The sequence below is a fragment of the Mastigoproctus giganteus genome, chromosome 2, assembly GCF_048544385.1.
Source record: "Mastigoproctus giganteus isolate SK-2022 chromosome 2, ASM4854438v1, whole genome shotgun sequence".
Taxonomy (NCBI): Eukaryota; Metazoa; Arthropoda; class Arachnida; order Uropygi; family Thelyphonidae; genus Mastigoproctus; species Mastigoproctus giganteus.
The window spans coordinates 124,211,896-124,234,653 of NC_143576.1; the positions used below are offsets into that span (position 1 = coordinate 124,211,896).

The 22,758-nt window shown below is 36.9% G+C and overlaps 1 protein-coding gene across 3 annotated transcripts in view; it reads right to left on the reverse strand.

Moving 5' to 3' along the window:
• Window positions 1–22,758, reverse strand: part of LOC150089543 (serine/threonine-protein phosphatase 2A activator-like) — a 165,349-nt gene that overhangs the window by 114,638 nt on the left and 27,953 nt on the right. For all 3 annotated transcript variants that reach the window (XM_090368659.1, XM_090368660.1, XM_090368658.1), the window contains exons 3-4: window positions 19,784–19,870; window positions 7,588–7,713 (exon numbers count right to left, since the gene is read on the reverse strand). In XM_090368659.1, the coding sequence (XP_090224785.1) occupies window positions 7,588–7,713; window positions 19,784–19,870 (213 nt within the window). The remainder of the gene's footprint in view (window positions 1–7,587; window positions 7,714–19,783; window positions 19,871–22,758) is intronic.

A 22,758-nucleotide genomic window follows, 5' to 3' on the forward strand; every position in this document is an offset into this window, starting at 1 on the left:
GGATTACGAGAAATCTTTGGCAAAAGATGCTAAGAAAAACAGCAAGGATTTCTTTACTTATATAAACTCTAAAAGGAAGGGGCTGAATATGATTGGTCCACTTGACATCGATGGTTCGACTGTTGATGATTCTGCTCAGATAGCAAACAAACTGAATGAGTATTTTGCATCTACATTCACACGTGAGGAATTATTACAATTTGAAAATGGAAGAAGGTTATCAAATTGTAGCAGTGTGCTTAATGAATTTGTAATAACTGAGAGCAAAGTGGAGGAGAAATTGTTGAAGTTAAACATAAGAAAGGCACCTGGGGTGGATGGGATCCATCCAGTTATTTTAAAGGAGGCGGCAAAGCAACTAAGCAAACCCTTAGCCATAATTATGAGAGCATCCTTGGACTCAGGGGAGGTTCCCACGGACTGGAGATGTGCAAATGTGTCCCCAATTCACAAAGGTGGATCGAAGGTTGACACGAGTAATTACAGACTAGTTAGTTTAACTTCTGTTCCGGGTAAAATAATGGAGTCGCTGGTTAAAGATGCATTGCAGGATCATCTAGACAAGACTGCAGCAATAATTCAAACACAGCATGGGTTTGTTAAGGGAAAGTCTTGTCTGACAAATTTGATTGGTTATTATGATGTGGTCACAAAGGAACTGGATGCAAAAAATAATTTTGATATCATATACTTGGATTTCAGGAAAGCTTTTGACACTGTTGCGCATGGAAGACTACTGTACAAATTGGAGCAGAATGGTATTAAGGGTAAGTTGCTACAATGGATAAAAGGATGGTTAAGTGGGAGAAGACAGAGGGTGGTAATCAATGGGTGCTGCTCTTCGTGGACTAATGTTATTAGTGGAGTCCCACAGGGTTCGGTGTTGGGTCCTCTGTTGTTTTGTGTATTTATCAATGATATCGATGAAGGTATATCAGGCTTAATGTCGAAGTTTGCAGATGACACAAAGGTTGGCAGGGTTGTTAATGACAGTAATGGCAGTGTGCTACTGCAACAGGATCTAGATAATTTGGGCAGATGGGCTAAGAAGTGGCAACTGAAGTTCAACCTTGACAAATTCAAAGTACTGCATATGGGTAGAAGTAACCCCAGAGAAACGTACCAACTGTGTGGTACTACACTTAAGGTGGTAGAAAATGAAAAAGACCTGGGAGTAATTGTGCAGTCAGATATGAAGTTTTCTGGGCAATGCAGACAGGCTGCTGGGGCGGGTCATGGGGTTTTGTCAATGATATATAGGAATTTTGCTAGCAGGGAAAAAAGGAGGTGATTGTCCCTCTGTATAAGGCAATGGTCAGGCCAAGCCTTGAGTACTGCGTACAGGTCTGGAGGCCTCATTTTAGGAAGGATGTAGAGTTGCTTGAGCGTGTACAGAGAAGAGCAACACGATTGGTGAGGGGAATGAAGGGATTCTCTTACCAAGAGAGGCTTAAGTTCTGCAAATTGCAGTGGCTGGAGACTAGGCACCTGCGCGGTGATCTGATTGAGGTCTATAAGGCCTTGAATGGGTTGAGCACGCTGAATTCTGATGGGATCCTTCCACTTGTTCAGATTACCAACCTACGGGGACATAAGTTCAAATTAAGAAAGGACAGATGTAGAATAGATGTGCAGAAATTTGCCTTTAGCCAGCGGGTGGTTAATTGCTGGAACAAATGTCCATCTGTCGTTGTGGAAGTTGATAGGTTGAATAAATTTAAGGAGGAACTGGACAGGCATTTGGAGGGAATGGTGTGATTTTTTTTTTTTTTTTTTTTTTTGGCTGATGCTGCATAAGCTCCTACACTTGCTTTCTTGCATCATGTGCCACTACTACTACTAATACCAGTGGCTCAGAGGAGCCACTGGTATTGAGGAATTCTGAGTGTTTATCACACTGTTTCAAAGAGCATGTTCCCAGACTGCAGCTGTTTTACAGATTTAGGGAAGCCTGCCATCCTTTCCAAACCCTTCTGAATAAAGAAGGGACATTTTTCCTAGAGGTTTCTCTCTGGTAGAATGGATTACCGAGTATTTAGGTGTTAAACCTCATACAGTTGCTGTTCTGGGCTTCTTTGCTGGTGCTATTGTCTGTAAATGTGTCATTATTTTCTGGTAGGGACCATGTTGGAGCCCCAGAAGAAAAGTTTATACTCTCTGGATTCACAATATTTATTATTTTGGTTCAGTGCCTAGGTTTCCAACCACCATGGAGCCCAAATGGGACACTCATTGCCCAGCAAGCAATAAATGTGCTCAGGAGTGGAATGCTAGGGCTGCTCAGACCGCTTCCTATTCCTCAGACCAAGAACAGGAGCTTGGCATTGGAACAATTGACTCTTGCAGGCAAACCTACTAGCTGATTGATCACAGGCAAGTCATCCCAGGACCACCTGTCTTGTTGAAGCGGAGGCCAAACCAGTGTCTTGAAGCTGGGACCCTCAACCACCAGAATCTACTTTCCAAATTTCCACAGGTTCCACACGGCAAGTACACTGGATTCCTATGGTGGTAGCCTGTAACCTAGGCTGTAGGCATTGAATTCCAGTGATGCTAATCTGGAGGACCAGCAGCATCGCTGGGAAGTCCCTTCACCAAGTGTATGCATTGAGGGGCACATTTTAGGATGTGGATCTGTTGGAATGGTGGATAAGAAGAGCAACGAGATTGGTGAAGGGAACAAAAAGGGTGCACTTAAGTAGAAAGTGCTTCAATTACGCAAATTGCAGCATCTGGAACCCATACACCTGTGAGAGAAAGAGATGAAATTACAGAAGCCAATACAGAAAAACAGTGCTCACAGATATATCTGCAGAAAAGGTATGTAGCAGAATCTGAGCACTTCTGTGAAAGGATGTACGGCAAGTTTGTGAGAGGAGGAGGATTATATTAACTTAATTGTTATAATTTGAATAGGACTAAGTTTCAGAAGCACTTCCCAAGTTGTGGTAACAATATCCTCAATCTGTCCACACACAGAATATGGGTTATCAGAACTAGGATTTGAGATGTGGCCAGGCTGAAGCAGTTAACAGGTATTATTTTTTGTGGAAAATAGAACTGGCTAAGATTGTTGGCTGGCTATGATTTTAACTGGCTATGATGGTCCTTGAGGTTGTCACAGACATTCTCTCAGATATGCCAGACAAGCTGTACTTGCTACCTGAGAGTCTAAAACACTGATGAAACTGATATTCGGGTGACACTCAAGTCAAGTGGACCCAATTTCGGTGAAGTCCAGACGGTCTATGACAGCCAAATCCTCTGCTTGCACCTTCAACGATGGTGGGACTGTTAATAATCCTGGGTATAACCTCGATGCACAAGTACATGGTGTGTGACCACCCAGGTATGAACCAACGTAAGCAGGGGTCGAGGTGTGGCGCCCACACCACATGGAGGAACGCCGCCCCTCTATGTTACCAGGCAGTACTAGGTGGTAGATGACTCTCATCAACTGGTGAAATACCACCACTTTGCTTATTGGAGGCTTGAAGTGGTGGAACCCATGTTCCACCACTTCAAGCAATCCTCTGCTTGCACCTTCAACGATGGTGGGACTGTTAATAATCCTGGGTATAACCTCGATGCACAAGTACATGGTGTGTGACCACCCAGGTATGAACCAACGTAAGCAGGGGTCGAGGTGTGGCGCCCACACCACATGGAGGAACGCCGCCCCTCTATGTTACCAGGCAGTACTAGGTGGTAGATGACTCTCATCAACTGGTGAAATACCACCACTTTGCTTATTGGAGGCTTGAAGTGGTGGAACCCATGTTTAGTCTCTAGAGCTAAGTTGCGGTCAACCCTTCCCTATCCTTTCCATCATGCAGTATTGATGACTTTTGAGGTTAGGATGAACGTCGTGGCGAGATCCAATATTCCTTACATTTCGAGGGTACAGCTCTAAAACGGTGTTCGCAGGCCGGCCGCTAGTTAGTACACTGGACCGAACCTATTGGTAACTCTCTAGGAGGCTTCCGGATCAGCTAGTGTATAATCTTGCTACCTCTACTCTGCCAGATAGTGACTGGAGAGAGTCTGAGAAGTGCGTATGCGGGGAGCATTGTCGAGGCCATGTTATGTCAAGGATCTGAGTATATTCTTACCATGTTTACGCCATATCCAAAAATTTCATTACTTCATACAGCATGTCCCACCCACTTTTTCTTACTATTGAATACACCATGAACTGTCAAACTAATAGAGCAAGCTTATCTGCAAAAAGATCTAAACCTCCCAAGCACTTCCTAATTCATTTCACAAATATACGTGGTCTCAATTCTAATCTCAACGATGTCCATTTCCACTTACAGTCTGCCAAACCACATGTACTTTTTCTGACAGAATCTCAGTTATCAGTTGATTCAAATACTGCTCATCTCAGTTGCCCAAATTATTCGTTGTATGATTCCTTTCGCCTCAAAGGTGGAACATGTGCATATGTCCGTTCTGATATTCCCTGTCAGAGACTTGGCAATTTGGAATCTCCTCTCTTTGATCTTCTCTGGCTTAAAATCTCTCTACCTCACTGTGTCAAATTCATCTGTTGTCTCTACCGTTCTCCCAACTCCACCAATCACTTGGAGCTCTTTGACTTCCTCTCTTTGCAACATGACTTTCTCCAATCCAACTTTCCTAACAGTGAGGTAATTTTCCTTGGTGATTTTAATGTTCACAACTCCAGCTGGCTTCCGTTTTCTAGTCACACCGACCCAGCAGGTCGAGAATGCTGGACAATCCTAATTATACAGCCAATACGCTTGATCTTTTTCTCACAAACAACCCTTCTAAGTACATGGTCGAAGTGGGAGATCCTTTGGGCACTTCAGATCACAACTTGGTGATTGTCTCTTCTCCAATGGAACCTTTATCTCATGGCTATTCCCAACCTCGTGTTATTTGGCATTACAAGAATGCAAAATGGGATGACCTGCGAGACTTCTTTTCTTCTTTTCCATAGTCGAATTACTGTTTCAAAATTTCAGATGTCAACATTTGCTCAGATCGTGTCAGTGAAATTATTCTTGCAGGAATGGAATCCTTTATCCCACACTCCACTTTAAAATCTCGTCCTTTATCTAAACCTTGGTTTTCCAATAAATGTGCTAAGGCTGTCCAAGAGAAGAATGTTGCATATCGTAATTGGTTTGTTTCTAATTCTTCAGTTTCATTTTCTGCCTACACCAAAGCTTGCAACAATGTAAAGCAGTTATTAATCAGTCCAAACTAGAGTTTGAACAGGCTAAGAGTAGAAAACTTGCTTCTTACCCTAATGGTGGCCGAGCATTCTGGTCTCTTGCCAAAGCTATTGGCTGCAACTTTTGCTCATCTCTGCTCCCACCTCTGTCCAAACCAGATGGTTCTGTTGTCACTTCAGCCAAGGATAAAGCTGACCTGCTAGCATCCCATTTTTCTTCCAACTCATGTATTAATGATCTTGGTAAAACTCCTCCCACCATTCCCAACACGCTCCATTCAAATGCCTCTTGTGGTCTTCCGTCAAAAGGATATCAGAAGGATTTTGATGAATCTTGATGCTAAGAAAGCTCCAGGTCCTGATGGTATTTCTCCACTTGTTCTCAAAACCTGTGCTCCTGAACTTACTCCTATTCTTTGTCGCTTTTTTCACTTTCTTATTCCAAAGGTGTTTTTCCTTCTGCTTGGAAATTTGCTCATATCCAGCCAGTTCCTAAAAAGGGTGACAAATCCCTCCCATCCAATTATCGTCCCATTGCAATTACTTCTACTCTTTCTAAAGTAATGGAGAAATCAATTAACCGCCAACTCTTAAACTACCTAGAAACCTTCCGTCTGATCAGCGATCGCCAGTATGGATTCCGTCAGTGTCGATCCACTGGTGATTTTCTGGCTTATGTTACCCATTTATGGACTAATTCAATGTAAAGGTTCGCTGAAACACAAGTAGTTGCTCTGGACATCTCAAAGGCTTTTGATCGTGTTTGGCATAAAGGTCTTCTAAACAAGCTTCCATCTTATGGTTTGCCAACTGTTTTTAGTAATTGGTTATCCAGTTTTCTCTCTGATTGCTCACTGAGGGTAATGGTAGATGGCTCTCTGTCTTTAACTTCTCCACTAATGCCGGTGTCCCCCAAGGTTCAGTTCTTTCCCCCACTCTTTTCCTCTTGTATATTAATGACCTTCTTCCATTGAATGGAAATCCTATCCATAGTTTTGCCGATGATAGCACATTACATTCCACTTTCCATTTTGAGAAACTTTGTCCTGCTCAATCAGCTTCAACTTCTCGAAAATCTGCTACCAATTCCTTAAATGCCGATCTTCAGGTAATTCTCCTGTGGGGCAAAGACAACTTAGTTGATTTCAACCCTTCTAAAACTCAGTCTTGTCTTATATCTCGCAAAAAGGATTCTTCTGCTCCTATGCTTATCTTTAGTGACACTCCGATTTCTAGGCAAAATGATATATCTCTTTTGGGGATTACCATGACTTCTAATCTCTCTTGGCAACAAGCACATTACAAGTATAAATCACAAATCCGCCCTGCCATGGAATATTGTTCCCACATCTGGGGTGGTGCCCCCAAAACCTCTCTCAGGCTTCTTGATTCCATTCAGAAGATGGCAGTTAGGTTAATTAATGATTCATCTCTGAAAGAGTCTCTCCACTCGCTTTCTCATAGACGTACTGTTTCTGCTGCATGCTTCTTCTACAGATACTTCCATGGGCACTGTTCTTCTGAATTGGCTTCTATAATTCCCGCTCTCTCTTTCAAAACAGTTCGAACACGTGCCGCCACCAGCCAACATCCATTTACTGTCCAACTTCAAACCCACAGAACCAACTTTTCATCTTCCTCATTTATTCATTCAACTGCCGTTTTCTGGAAATGTGCTAAGGCTGTTTCCTGAAAATTACAATCTACAGAAGTTCAAGTCAAATGTCAACAAATATCTTCTTTTGTCTTCTCAACCTCAAACCCAAGCACGGTACTAAGTACTATAGGTTCTAATACCTCTCGTGCTTGGGGTTCACATAAAAAAAAAAAAAAAAATTTCAGTTCTTCAGTAGTGATAGTACAGTTATTCATAAAAACAACACATGATGAGAGAGACTTCATTATTTCTGAACTGACTGATAATGTTAATAAGTAGTAAAAAAAAAAGCAAGGGGAAAAAAATAAAATAATTCCCTTCAATGCTGGAGGCAGGACAAATCATATTCAAATCTGCAAACTAAATGGAAAATCGCTTATTTTTAATCAATGCATTTTTAAGAATAACAGTTAGATGTGTCCTGGGCCTCTTTGCTGAAGTGGTATTGTCTGTATCCATGCCATTATTTATTAATCCGTGCTATCAATGTCAATTACAAGCTAAAATAGAGTAAGTACATTTTTTAACTTTGTCTTCCTTATTCGTGGAAGGAAAATATTATCAGATTGCAATATCATAATATTGTTGCCATCATCCACATTCTAGGTCTCATAAATTGAACTTATTATTGAAATTACCAATTATATTTTTTTATTTTAGTATACAAAATAAGACAATGGTATGTTATAAAAATTAAATAAATACAAATTCATTTTTAACATTATACCTCTTTAAGTCTCTGAAACCACTGTCGGAATGCTTTGTTTCCAAACCTTTGTGGCTGTTCTATTGGAGGAATTTCGTCAATCCATCTGTCTAGTTTGTTTAATAGTATAACCATATTTTCTGTAATCTAAAATGTATAAAAAATCAGAATAATAATATGACCATAATTAATCATCAGGCATAGTGCAAATTTTTATCTTTTTAATAAAAATCATATCCAAAAATTACTTGGAAACTAAAAGAACTCCTTTAAAAATTGGACACTTCTCCACTTTATGCTGTAACAGTTTTATCAGAATTCTGAACTATATACTCAGACTTGGAAAAATCTGAGATTAGGAATGATTTATATCTGGCTTACCAAAATTTGTTAATCTGCTTTGTTTAATTTCTGCACTGTTCAATTTTTGTGTGTGCGTGTGTGTGCACGCGCATGTGCAAGAAAATAATCTGTTCAAATTTCTAGCTCTGGGCATATAGTTAATTACAATAAAGCTGTCATGACAGAATGCAGAGAAAAAGTGTTTTATTTCTAAAATACTACTGTATACTGCAGTTTTAAGCATGACCTTCAATTCTCATATCAGATTAAAGGGGGAAAATATTGTTGTTTGTTGTGACATTCCTTGTGCATCTGAAATTCCATTTTGCACTTGTCTGCTCTGATATTCCTTGTCTCTGACAATGAATATCAGAGCACATATACAAATGTACCACCTCTGAAGCATACAGTAAATAACTAGGACAACTGGGATGAATGGTGGTTGTCATTCTGTCAGAAAAAGTATATGGGCATTGGCAAATTGCAGGTGGAAATGAGACATAATTAAGATTGGAAATGAGATCACAGATATTTATGTAATAAATGAGGAAGTTCTTGAGATCTTTTCCCAGATAAGTTTGTTCTATTAGTTTAACTATTCACAACGTGCATTGAGTAGATATAGTAAGTGGGGAAGGGAACATATTGTATGAATTAATGAAATTTTTGGTTGATGTACACAGAGCAACAATATATTCAACTCCTTGATATAATATGGTCACGACAATGCCTCTTGCATATACACTACCACCTATACTACCTCTGATCACTAGCTGGCAGAACAGAGACAGAGTGATTATACACTAGCTGATCTGGATTCGTCCTCCTAAAGAGTTATTGTTAGGTTTGATCCAGTGAACTATCTAGTGGCCAGCCAATGAAAACTGCTTTAAAGCTCTAGCCCTGAAATGTAATGGAGATACTTGCCATGCTGCCCACCACTCTCAAAAGACATGACTCATACTGCATGACAGAAGTGATGGGTGGGGATGTTGGAACTCTGCTCTGGAGATTTACCAAGCACTTCAAGCTTCTAATATGCAAAGTGGTAGTGCTGCACTAGCTGGTAAGAGTCATATACAACCAAGATGACATCTAAATGAATTCTGCCAAAAGAGATAAAGAGGTAGTTACTTCACTGCACAAATCAGAAACAGATTAAATTAAGGAAAGATAATTGTAGACTGGATGCAAGAAATTACATTCCTGCCTTTAGTCAGAGTAATCAACTACTGAAACAAGTTAATATATAGCACTGTGTAGTTAAAGAGCTTAAATAAATTAAAAAGGTATTACAAGGTATGTAGTGTGTATGCAAGAAGATATTTCCAGGAATGACTTTATAAATAAGTTAAAGTTGAACTTTTGAATTATTTGCTTTTGTTCCCTCAAAGTAGTTCCCTTAAGACATTCACACCTGCTGCAATTCACACCTGTTGCTATCTGGGAACAGGTAGAAGTCAGATGGAGTCAAGTAAGGGTAGAATGAGAATGTTCCATTGAAGGATCTTTTTTCCCATTGGAAACTGATATACATAAAGCAGTGTGAATCCACCAATCTGGCTATAATTCACATGTCTAACTGTGGGTTTGTCCTTGGGGGAATGCATTCTGAGTGGATAATGCTTCCCCCCCCCCCTTTTAAATCAAAGAATTATGATGTGTTACCCAGAAAGTTAGTTCTGCTTGAATTTTGCATAAAAAGTCAGTGTTTTCACCTTTGTCATTAGCCATGAGTCAAAAAATTTGAGTCATGGCTAATGAACATCTTCCACAAATCTTAATTTCAAAATTAATAAATATTCATTTCATTCATCAACAACTGTTCTGCTATAATTCTGACAGTCATTCATCTTTAATAGCTGTCTTTCTTATAACAAGAGAGAAAGAGTGTGCACACATACATGAGAGAGTGAGCATCTTTTGTTGAAAGAAAAAGTGCATTCCTGCATTTTTTCTTTCAACATTTCAGTTTTCACTACTGCTTGACAACCACGTCAGTAATCATCATGGATGCTTTCTCATCCTACATAAAGTTATGCAACTCAAAAACTTATTCCCTTGATAATGCAGACTTTCCATAAACTTCTTGTAAACATTAGCAAGATTTGAATTTAAGGTTCATCTACCTTTTCATAAAATTTTCGGATATTTTTATTTTAGCAAAAATGGCCAATTTAATTTAATATTGTGAGGTAAAAATGCAGTACCTTATAAATGAAAAAAACAATATGAATACTGGCAGCTTTATCACTGATCCCAGTAGAAGCACCATTCTATGGGCAATACTGAAACTTTTTAGTCATATCTCAAATAAAATAAAATGCAACTTAAATTAAAAAATAAATAAATCAAAATTATAAAATATAATTTTAATTTCCCCACAGGGTTTTTTTTGTGCTGGGCTTTTAATATTTAAACTGCTTTTAATATTTATGAATGATAATAGTGTAGGCATATCAAATTTAATGTCTACGTTTCTTGATTAAAAAAAGGTGGTTAGTTTAATGATAGTTCATCACGCTATGTGCTCTGGCAAAGTAAATTATGCAGATGAAATGAAAAACAGCAATTGATGTTTAACATTGATAAATGCAAGTTAATGGAGCTGATTAAAAACAATCACAGAATAATATACCATTTGGGTGGTGTCAAACTCAAGGTGATGGAGAAACAAAAAGACTTAGGATGACTGATCCCACAATATGGTCTGGGCAATGCAGACAGGGCTGCTATGATAGCTCATGGGAGAAAAAGGTGACTAATCTTTGATTATTGTTGTGTAAGTGGGTAGTCTGAATAAAATTAGAGGAGTGGATAAATTATAAATTATTGGAGAGCATGTGCAAATGAAGTAGTCTTTTTTTCTTCTTTTTTTTTCTGATACTGTGTAACTTCCTTCCTTGAAATCTGCCACTACTAATACTGAAAACTGGAAGACATTCTCTTTTTTTACATTTCATTTTTATTTATTACTTTTTTTTTGGTAGATGTAACAATTATTGCTCCCTTGCATTGTTCTGCCTTAATAACACTAACTCTATAATCTTATCAGGGAAGATATTATATAGCATAATAATAACTGCTTGCTGTTTGTCATTATAGAAACCATGGAATAAATGGAGGATCAGTGTTATATAAGAGAAATAGTATGTAAAAGTAATAATTGAGAAGTTAGAAAGCAGAGAACTAGAACGAGGTCACTCACATCGTTACATGCTGTGAGTGATCAAAGAAGAAGCTGCTACCTTTGACATTTATCAATATGCAGACCTGTCAACTTTAAAAAACAAAAACCGAAAAATTTTTAATAGTTAAGTTAGTTGGTTTAGTGTTTAATGGGGCATTGGCAACTAAGGCCATAATGCACCAAGTCAAAATTAAAGCCGATACAAAAAAAAATTGGTAGCCTATAAACTGGCTACCACGTCAAGAAGGTAAACATGATATACTCTGGTATAGAGGTAAATAAAAAAAGATAAACTTAAATCTTTCTATATAAATTGATTGAGTGTAAAAAGTTAAAAACGTCAGACATGTTGTCTCTGTCACCTAAAATCTGACTGAGTGTAAATGGTTCAGCCAGATTATTAAAATCCTTAAAAAATAAATGTCATGGTTCTATAAAAACAGGACACACTATTAAAACGTGGCAAATAGTTAAAATAGTGTTACACATCTCACACATGGGTGGGTCATCTACCCTCAGCAAAAAGGAATGTGTTAGATGACTAGGACCTATGAGGAGCCGAGCAAGAACAACTTACTCTCTTTGAACCCTGAGTAGACTGGACTGCCATTGCATGATTACAAGCTTTACTTTATGTCATGTACTTTATTTGTGGCCTGTTTGTGCCAGGAATCTTGCCATTGGAAATATAATTTAGAACATATCATTTGCCTGTATTCTGTATAGGGGACTGACAGGCAATGATTATCCAGGGAAATGGCTGACTTGGCAGCGGTATCAGCTAATTTATTTCCCCAGATCCCAATGTGACTTGGGATCCAGCAGAAGCAAATTTCAAATTCTGATTTAAAAAGAGAAAAAAGCATCTGCTGGATTTGGGACAGGGCCGGGTGAGGGTTATGCCTCATGGATAACAAAGTCTGTAACATGCTTTTTAATAGTTAAGTACAGTTAACTGCTGCAGTTACCTGCCTGGAGTATTTAAGAACTGATAAAATTAAATTTATATCAGGAAACTGCTTAATGTAATTATAGCTTATTCATATTAATGGGCACATGCACTACTTCTAATACAGGCATTTTAATATTTTTGGCTGGACATGTCAGTATGAGTGATCATAAGCAAGGTGGTTGAGAGCGTGAGCATATCTGCTAATATAAAAACTGCAGTAGAGAAACAGTTCATTATAAGCTGTGATGATTAAAACTGATAAAATGAATTCAATATACAGTGAAACTTCCCTTTAACGGACAGCCATGGGGAATGAGAATGTGTCACTTAGAGAGAAGTATCCGCTAACAAGAAGTCTGAGGGAGAAAAAAAAAAAAAAGAAAGAAAGAAAAATCGTTAAACGTTTAATGTAAAATTAAATTAAAATATATACAGATTTTGAACAATATTTTTGTAAATAATATACAATTACATACACAAGAGATAAAGAAAAATCGTTAAACGTTTAATGTAAATTAAATTAAATTATATACAGATTTTGCACAATATTTTTGTAAATAATATACATACAATTGTGCTATGCATATTATGACTTTATCTTAAGAAAAATACATACAGTAATCACTTATTTTCTTCTGCACCTTCTTCCGGCTAATAATTTTGTTTTCAACATTTGTTTGGAGTGAAGAAACCATCGAAAGTCCTTCAGTATCTTCTTCAGCGGCGAAAAACATTTTTAAACGATTGATTTGTATAAGCGCCTCTATTTTCATTGGTGGTTCGTCGTTAATATGTTCTTCGACAGAATGACCTCCTTCCATTTCTTCATCCTCATGAGGAACTTATTGAAAAATATCGATGATAATGTCGTTGATATCTAGAGCACCATCTTCTGTAGTGAGGTTCGAGTTTATATCTTTGTAGCCATGGTCACTTGTAGCGTAAGTATCGTACATTATCAATAGATGTTGAAGTTCTTGTTCTTCTTGGTGCTCCACATTGCTGTTCACAACTTCAATTTTTGCGTTTGAGAAGCCAGACTTTACAAAACAGTTCACGACAGTTTGTTTTCTAATTGCATTTACTGAAGAGGAAATCCATTGAATCGCATCTAGGATGCTGAGTTTCTTTGCAAGGTCACTCGCACGTTACATTGTTCATGTTTGCAATGAGATGTCTTAAAACACGTTTTCTGTAGTGAAGTTTAAAATTTTTTATTATCCCTTGAACCAAGGGCTGATACTCTGCAGATGTGTTTGGTGGCAGAAAAACGATTTGAATGTTGGACAATTCAATGTGCGGGTGAGATGCAGAATTATCCATTAAAAGAATAATTTTTTCTGTTTTGACGAATCATGTTTTGGTTAAAGTGACTTATCCATTTGCTCATGATATCTCGTGTCATCCACGCTTTTTTATTAGACTTCCAGTCAACATTCAAAAGATTCAACTTTATGCCCTTGAAACAACGAGGATTTTGTGGTTTTCCTATAACAAGAGGTTGTTCAAAGTCTCCCAGCATATTTGTACACGATAGTACAGCAAGCGTTCCTTAGAAATTTTTCCGCCCTGGCACTTTTTGTTTTTTAGACTCATTGTTTTTTCAGGAAGAGCTTTAAAAAACAACCCTGTTTCGTCACAGTTGTAAATATCCTTAGCTTCAAAATCACGACATAAATCTTCCAATTTGACAGTCCACTCTGTTACAACCCCAGTATCAACAGATCCACCTTCACCACTTACAGTTTTCCAAGAAATTTTATGCCAAGTTTTGAACTTGTCTAGCCATCCCACAGAAACTTTGAACTCATTTACTCCCATAGATTTCGCAACCTCCAAAGCCTTTTCCCAATAATACGCCCATTAATGGGAATTTTTTTAGCACGCGCGCGACAAAACCACTCATACGTAACATTGTCAATTTGAAGTCCAACAGTTTTCGGGAATAATTTTTGAACCCGATCATTTACGTGTTGCCAAAATTGTTTGAGCAGTTAATTTTTTTTCTTTAGGATTTCGCTTACCTGCGTCTTCCCGATTTTGAATTTTGCAGCGAGATTGTGAACACTATTTTTTTGCCGATCATACGCATTAATGAGTTCGACTTTATCTTTTAAAGTTAAATGTTTACGAGAAGACATTGTGCACTTCACACGACACTGAACAAAACTGAAACTCAAAAGACGAAAGGCCGACAAAATTCCCCCCCCTGCACACACCGAATTCATCAGAAGTTTTACATGTGCCTTAAAATTCTTGAAAAAGGGTTTAGAACCGCGACGTAAATCTTGATAAAATTCAGAGAATCGGAAATAGAAAATAAACACACGATTGAGGCAATACGTGGAAGAAACGTTCCTAGAAAAAGGGCCGTGAGCTCGCCCGATGTCCGTTATTGGGAGATCAAATTAAGTGCTAATATAAACGAAACAGTGCAGATTGCCTGTCCACATCCGTTACAGAGAATGTCTGCTAGACAGAAGCTGAAAACATGTTAAAACCAATAGAGGAGAGTTGGGGAATTTGAAAATGTCCATTGTAGAGAGATGTCCGTTAGGAGAAGTTTCACTGTACATGTAGGTATGATGAACATGTAAACTCTTCTGGTCTTGACATCCTAAGAATAAATGGATATTTATTTTGAATTTAAATTTTAAAGAAAAAATCTTATTTAAACAGATTACAGGAACTCCCCGACTTACGTAAGGGTTGCATTCCGTGATACGCTACATAAGTAGGAATTTCCCCCGTGCTTGGTAGCACTTGCAACTGTGCTAGCTGAATTGATTGAATCAAAAATTAATGTTCAATGAACATGTAAATAGAATTATTTATTGTATTTATTCAATTTTTTATCTCATGCTAAGGAAAAATTACAAAAAGTGTGCAATTTTAAAAAATTTCAAAATTATAAAATTACAAAAAAGAGAGGAGACAGACATAACGTCATTAAATTTTACCTCTCGAGCATTGTTGCCAGAATCAACGTCTTCAACTGATAAGTATGCCACTGCAGAGGTTGAGGGCTATGGAGATTTAGAAGGGGTCAGCCACTCAACCTTAAGAAAGAACATATTAATGGATGACTGGTCGGTAGCTTTTTTCTTTTCATCATAGATTTCTTTGTAGCAAGCAAGCATATCATTCACCTCCTCTTAACTTTTAACAATTGTTCGCAGTCAGGATCTATCTTCTCAAACCTCACCACTGTCAATGCAATTTCACGAAATGCCATTGCCATCTCTCTGGTGATGAAGTGTCTTGTCTGGTCTCCTCATTTGGTTCATCTTGAGCTTCATCAGCATTTCCTTCTTTCACTATCGCTGCCTGCAAGTCAATAAGTGCTTCGTTAGATAATTCCTTCTCTTCTTCCTCTGTTAGCTCCTCCATGTCTTTGGCATCAACCTCCAGCTGAAGTAGCTCTGCAACCTTTACAATCTTATCTGTAACTTCTTCATATGATTCATCTTTTTCAAATCCTTCGAAGCCTTTTAAGTGCTGTGGGCATATTTTCTTCCATGTGCTATTCAAACAACTTTTAGTAATTTCCATCCAGGCCTTATTAATGTTTAAGATGGCATGCTAAATATTGTAAGATTTCCAAAAGTCTCTTAACGTAAAATTTTTCTCATCGTCTACTGTAGACGATGCCTGAGCAAATGTGCGTAAATAGTATGCTTTTAAATTTGAAATAACACCCTGATCCATAGGTTGGATGAGTGAAGTCGTGTTTGGTGGTAGAAATATGACTCTCACGTTCGAATTGAAATCATCTAGATGTGTAGGACGTCCAGGAGCATTATTTAATAAAAGTAAAATCTTGAAAGGAACATCGTTGTCTTTACAATATTTTTCAACCTCTGGAATGAAGCAGCATTTAAACCAATCCTCAAAGAGAGTTACTGTTAGCAATACTCTCTGGTTTGATCGGAAATGCACGGGTAGGGTAGCTTTATTGATGCCCTTAAATGCACGAGGATTTCCAGAATGGTACACAAGGAGTGGTTTTAATCTGTAATCTCCCACTGCATTAGCCCCAAGCAAGAGCATGGCCCTATCTTTTGACGCCTTGATACCTGGCATTGTATTTTCCTCTTTGGCAATGTATATTTGCTCTGGCATTTTTTTTCCAATACAGAGCAGTCTCGTCAACGTTTAAAATTTTCCGCATTGAATAGCCGTCTTCGTCAATAATTTTTTCCAATACATCACAAAATTTCTCTGCAGCTGCAGAATCGACACCGGTGACTTCACCGCATACTTTAACATTGTGGAAACCAGTTGCGATACTTGAACCTATTAAACCACCCATTGGGTTGGGGTTCGCTGTACTTATCCTTAAAATAGTATTCACTGTTGAAGCAGCGAAATCTAATTCCCTTGCAATAGATGACAAACATTGTCCTGCTTCGTACTTCTTAATCATTTTCATCTTCATTTCTAAATCAATTTTGTTTCATTTCCTGGCACTACCACCACTTGCACTTTTCGTTGGTCGCTTTCCCTTCATCATTGTAATACGTAAATAGGAATGAAGACAAGTTTCTGAAAATTTGTTTATTATATGATTGATGATTTCAGTGAATGGGAACACATTTCACAATAATAGCGTAAAAACCCACACAACTGCAATTATTAGTTATGGCAAATGCAATAAGATCGAGTTTACTATCCGTTTATAATTAGATGCATTAACAGAAAAGCCCAATAAACCGGAAAGTGCAAATTTGTTTTTTGTTCACGACCTCCAGAAATATGCTTTAGAAAAATATCACAAATTATCACAAAATTATCTTTAGAAAAATATCACAAAATTGATTCTTATAATGAAACATATGATAATGATGAAAGGATAGTGCAATTTCCATTATAAATATGACCGTTTAGAGAGATAAATAGCTTAGTAATATGCAAAATTTTCAACTTCCAAGGACTTGGAACGAATTGCAAAAAAAAAAATGTGTTATTGGGTTCATATTATGATATTTTCACGACATCTCCATTTATTCCTAGGAGTTGCAAAATACCTTTCCACAATTTTTTTAAGTTTGCACCGACCGCCAAAAACTACGTAAAGTTGAATTTCTATAAGTTGATTATTGCGCAAGTCGGGGAGTTCCTATATATATATATATATTCTTTCCCCAAGGAAATATGTCAAGTTATCCATTTTATATGCAAATCAACTGCTATTAAAATATAATAAATATTAAATTTTGTTATTTTTTACTGCAGCTGTTCATAAACAAAAAAAGTATTGACCAATAATGTATAATTTAATGAACAATCAAGAGAGTATTAAGTGGGGAAAAATGCACTGAATGGAATATAAAATTTTCTTCACTTATCAAATGGACAGAATATCCACCAGCAGTAGTGCTTGACATCAATACGTTTGGAGAAAACAGTAATCACAGAAAAGAAACCAATTCCAAAGCAAGCTGAAAATTTCAAAAAATATTTTTAAGAGAAAATTAATAAAATACATATAAATATAATTTCCATTTATACCTTGTATGGTGAGTGCCAGAGGAATTTACAACTTCACTATAACTGTTTTTTTTGGCAACTATGCCAACATAACAGGATTGAATTCATAATATGCAAGGCACTGTCAACAGTTTTCTTGGGATGATAAGGCTGTGGGCCAAGTCCAAGGCATAATGCTTACAAATACATAAACCACACAAAACCTTCTGATATGTTACCATTCAAAAAAGAGAAACTGATAGCAAATGAACATGCCTGATATTCTCTGTACTAAACACGAGCAAAGAAGTCCACATTGGCAAATAAAACAATGCATACAAATATTTCAAAAATGTAAAATAAAATAATAATAATAATAAAAAAAAATATATATATATAAAATAATAAACACAAGTTTTGACAAAAATCTGTAAAAGATATACAAAAATCATAAATGTTCTGACAAAACTAAAAAGGTTGGAAAGTCTAATGTATATTCAGTATTTTAAAAATCCACTTAAAAGGACAGTTAAATTCAAATGACAAGTATTATTTCTCATTCAAGACGTGGAGAAAGTTTCTTATAATCAGAGCTGCAGTGGACACAAAAATAAGCAAATTTCAATAACAAATTAAATTAAAAACAAAACTGTACTCCACTCCAAATTTTTTAGTCAAAAAATGATTGAACATATTGAAACAAGCTAGAAAAAGCTTAAGAAAATATTCCAATAACCCAACTACTGAAGGGCAAATTTCAACAATACCTTGAAATCCTTCTGAATATTGCTGTCAAGTCCTTTAAAATTTGCTGTTTCACAACTAAACCATTTATACCTTACTTGTAAACAACAGTGCATAGCAAGTTACAGACATTCTAGTTTGTTTTCTCTGGCAAGGCACCTATACAATTATATTAAGGGAGGCACTGAAGAAAGTAAGCAAACCCTTAGTCATAATTATGAGATCAACTTTGGATTCAAAGGAAAACCCACCAACTGGAGGAGATGTGTGAATGTATCTCCAATTCACAAAGGGAGATCAAAGGATGACTAATTACAACAGATCTGTTAGTTTAACTTCTGTACCAGGGAAAATAATGGTTAAAGAAATAATGCAAGATCATTTAGACAAGGCTGCAATTATACTTCACAGCATGGGTTTGTTAATGGGAAATGTTGGCTGACCATTTGACTGGATACTACAATGTGGTCACACAAAGGAACTGAATGAAAAAAATAACTTTGATATCATATACTTGAATTTAAGGAAAGCTTTTGATACTGTTGCACATAAAAGACTGCTGTACAAATTGGAGCAGTGTAGCATTAAGGGTAAGTTGCTACTAAGAATAAAGGGATGGTTGAGTAGGAGAAGACAGAATGGCAACCAATGGAATACTGCTCTTTGTGGAACAATCAAACTCCACTAATTATGTTATTAGTGGAGTGCCCCAGGTTTGGTGTTAGTCCGTTGTTGTTTTCTATATTTATCAATGATATTGACGAAGGCATATCAAGTTTAATGTCCAAGTTTGCAGATGATACAAAGGTTGGCAAGATAGTTAATGGCAGTAATGATGGTATGCTACTGCAACAGGATCTAGAACATATATGATGTCAAAAGTATTTTCTGCATCCATTTCTTTGGTCAATGTATCATAGTAATCTATGATATTGGTTAGACAAGACTGCCCCTTAAAAATCCATGCTGTGGTTGCAGTAAAATTGTATGCCTGCCCAGTCCATATGGTCCTGCATTACTTCTTTAACCAGTGATTCCATTATTTTCCCTGGAACAGACATAAAGCTAACAGGTCACCCTTTATGAAATGGGGATACATTTGCACATTTCCATTCCATAGAACCTCCCCTGAATCCAAGGATGCTCTCATAATTATGGCTAAGGGTTTTCTTACCTCCTTTGCTGTCTCCCTTAATATAACTGAATTGATTCCATCCATCCGATGCACCTTTTTACTCCAACAATTTCTCTTCCACTTTCCTTTCAGTTATCAAAGTCATTAGGTCCTCGTTAGAGTTTGATAAACTTCTAATATCCCCCTTCCCTAAAGAATTCCTCATAGGAGTAGAATTAGTATATGGCAACTTCATTTAAATATTAAGTATAGTGAATGCATTTTTTGGGTAGTAAGTGAGCCTTTGTGGATTTTCAGATTTCTATTAAATTTGATTAGTTTGACATGAATGATATTTTAATATTTTAACATTAATATCTTAACAATTAATAATAGGAAACTTTACCTTTGATACAGGATAATCTCCAGTTATCTTCTGCCCCTTCACAGCTTCATTCATTGCCAATACAAAGCCCATATATTCATGATAAGCCTAATAAAAATTAAAAACTATACTATTTTTAAAATGATTTTTATCAGTTTTCAATCTCCTTGAAATCTAAAAATGTAACATTTGGTGTTAAAGATAATTTCCACATATTATCAATAAATTAAAATCATATGCAATAAATTTTCCATGCATGTGTATGGACCAAACACACTTGTTTGGTCACGTTCTTTAAGATTGGAACGCTGAACTTACATAAATAAAAAAATCTCACATTATTATCAAGAGACTATACAATAACTTGTGAAAGACAACGATCTAAAAATAAGGAAAATAATACATACAGAGCAAAAAGCTCATATGTAACAGATAATTCTTTAGAATAATCTTTCGGAGAATATTTTCTAATGCATCGCTGTGCATATCTAATGGCATATTTCAGACAACTTTATAACTGTTCAAAGATAAATATTAAATATGCAAAACCTACAAGTCAAACTGAAGTCTAGCATTTCTCATTTCACATGAGAACATTAATAGGCATTCAAAATTTACATTACGTAAGATTTATTAAATTTTTTCTATAGCAGGTTTCTATCTTCATGTGTATAGTATTTGGACCTAAGTGTTCATTAGGCCTAGACATTTCTGTAAATCATGCTACTGTTTAGTTATTGTCAGTTAGTCATTAATCTATAAATGAGAGGATCATAAAATTTGCAGTACTAACAATGCAGTTACGTAATAATTGAAGTTATACTGACCTTTAGCTAGAAGCTCTTAATCATATTTTTAATTTGTGAGGAAAGTGGAACGGAAATTGAAGCTAAACATAAAAAGGCAGCTGGAGTGATTGAGATCTATCCAAGTATATTAAAAAAGGCAGCAAAAGAAAGTAAGTAAACCCTTTGTCATAATTATGAAAACATCCTTGGATTCAGGAAGTCTCTATGGACTGGAGATGTGCAAATGTATCCCCAATTCACAAAGGGAGATCAAAAGGTGATGTGCATAATTACAGATCTGTTAGCTTAACATCTGTTGCAGGGAAAATAATGGAATCACTGGTAAAAGAATTAATGCAGAACCATTTAGACAGGAATGTAATGAATGCAGTCACAGAATGTATTTGTTAATGGGCAGTCTTGTCTGACCAATCTGAATGGACACCATGATGCAGTAACAAAGGAATGGTGCAAAAAAATGATTTTGATATCAGGAGTGGGAGTGCAGTAGCACAAGCCCCTTGAGTAGACCAGGGTTCAAGCCCCTGACTGCTAAATACGGTCAATCTGCCAACCCGCACTGGACCAGCGTGGCAGATTATGGTCCATTTCCCTCAACATGAATTGTTGAGGAGGCTTCCATCTGCAGTGGGTTGATAATGGCTGCAGTTTATGTTTTTTTTTTTTTTTTTACTTGGATTTCAGGAAAGCTTTTGTTACTGTTGCACATGGAAGACTACGGTACTAATTGGAACAGTATGGCAATTTACTGCTATGGATAAAGGGTTGATTGAGTGGGAGAAGACAGTGTAGTTATCAATGGGAATTGCTCTTTATGGACTAATCTTATTAGTGGATTTCCCAGGGTTCAGTGCTGGGCCTATTGTTTTCAATATTTATTAGTGATACTATTAAAAGGTATATATCATGCTTATTGTCTAAGTTTGTGGATGATATAAAAGTTAGCAGGGTGGTTAATGACAGTAATGAAAGTATGCTGCTGAAGCAAGATATAGAAAAATTAGGCAGATTGGCTGAGAAATGGCAATTGAAGTTTTAACATTGACAAATGCAAGTTACTGCATATGGGTAGCAGTAATCTCAGAGTAACATATCAACTATGTGGTACTACATTCAGGGTAGTGGAAAATGAAAATGACCTGGGGGTAATTGTGCAGTCTGTTATGAAGTTCTCTGAGCAGTTCAGACAAGCTACCAGAACAGCTCATGGGGGTTTTATCAATCATATAAAGGAACTATGCTTACAGGGAGGTGATTATCCCTTAAGAAAAGCCTATGCCACATCTTGAGTGTATACAGGTCTGGAGGTCTCATTTTAGGAAGGATGTAGATCTGCTGGAATGGATACTACATTGCTCCAATTTGTACAGCAATCTTTACGTGCAACAGTAACATTATATGGTTAGATTTCAGTAAAGCTGAATTCTAACCATATAATGTTAAAATAAATTGTTTGCATTCTGTTCATTTGTGACTACCTAATAGTAGCTAATCAGATTGGGCAGACAAGATTTCTTCTTAACAAATACATGCTGCAGTTGCCATATAAGAACTGAGGAGAAGCTGATTAGCAAAACAATTGATAACAAAACTAACATACCACCAGGTCTACCACATGGGTTGCCATATAAGCACTGAGGAGAAGCTGATTAGCAAAACAATTGATAACAAAACTAACATACCACCAGGTCTACCACATGGGGGGGGGGGGTCAAAGAGCTCAATGGCTGATTTGGTATTGTTGTTGAGGGTCATGTGGGCTGTTTGGAAATCTAATGGGGGGCAGTACTATTCCATATGAATGACTTGCCATACAAACTGCAGCAGTGTGGAATGACTTGCCCCTAATACCACACTTACACCAGTATGGTATTGGGGCAAGTTATTCCTAGAGATAAAGGGATGGTTGAATGCAGAGAGATGGAATGCTTATTAACGGCTCTTTAGACTAATGTTATTAGTGTCCCCCAGGGGTTTGATGTTGGACGATTACTATTTTCAATATTTATTCAAGATAGTTATATAAGCATATCAAGTTTAGTGTCTAAGTATACTAATGATACAAAGGTTGGCAGGGCAGTTAATGACAGTAATCAGAGTTCACTACTCCAACAAAACCTGGATAAATTGTGAGCTGACTATTTGGCACATTGGTACTTTTCACCCCTGATGAGCTGTTTTCTATTA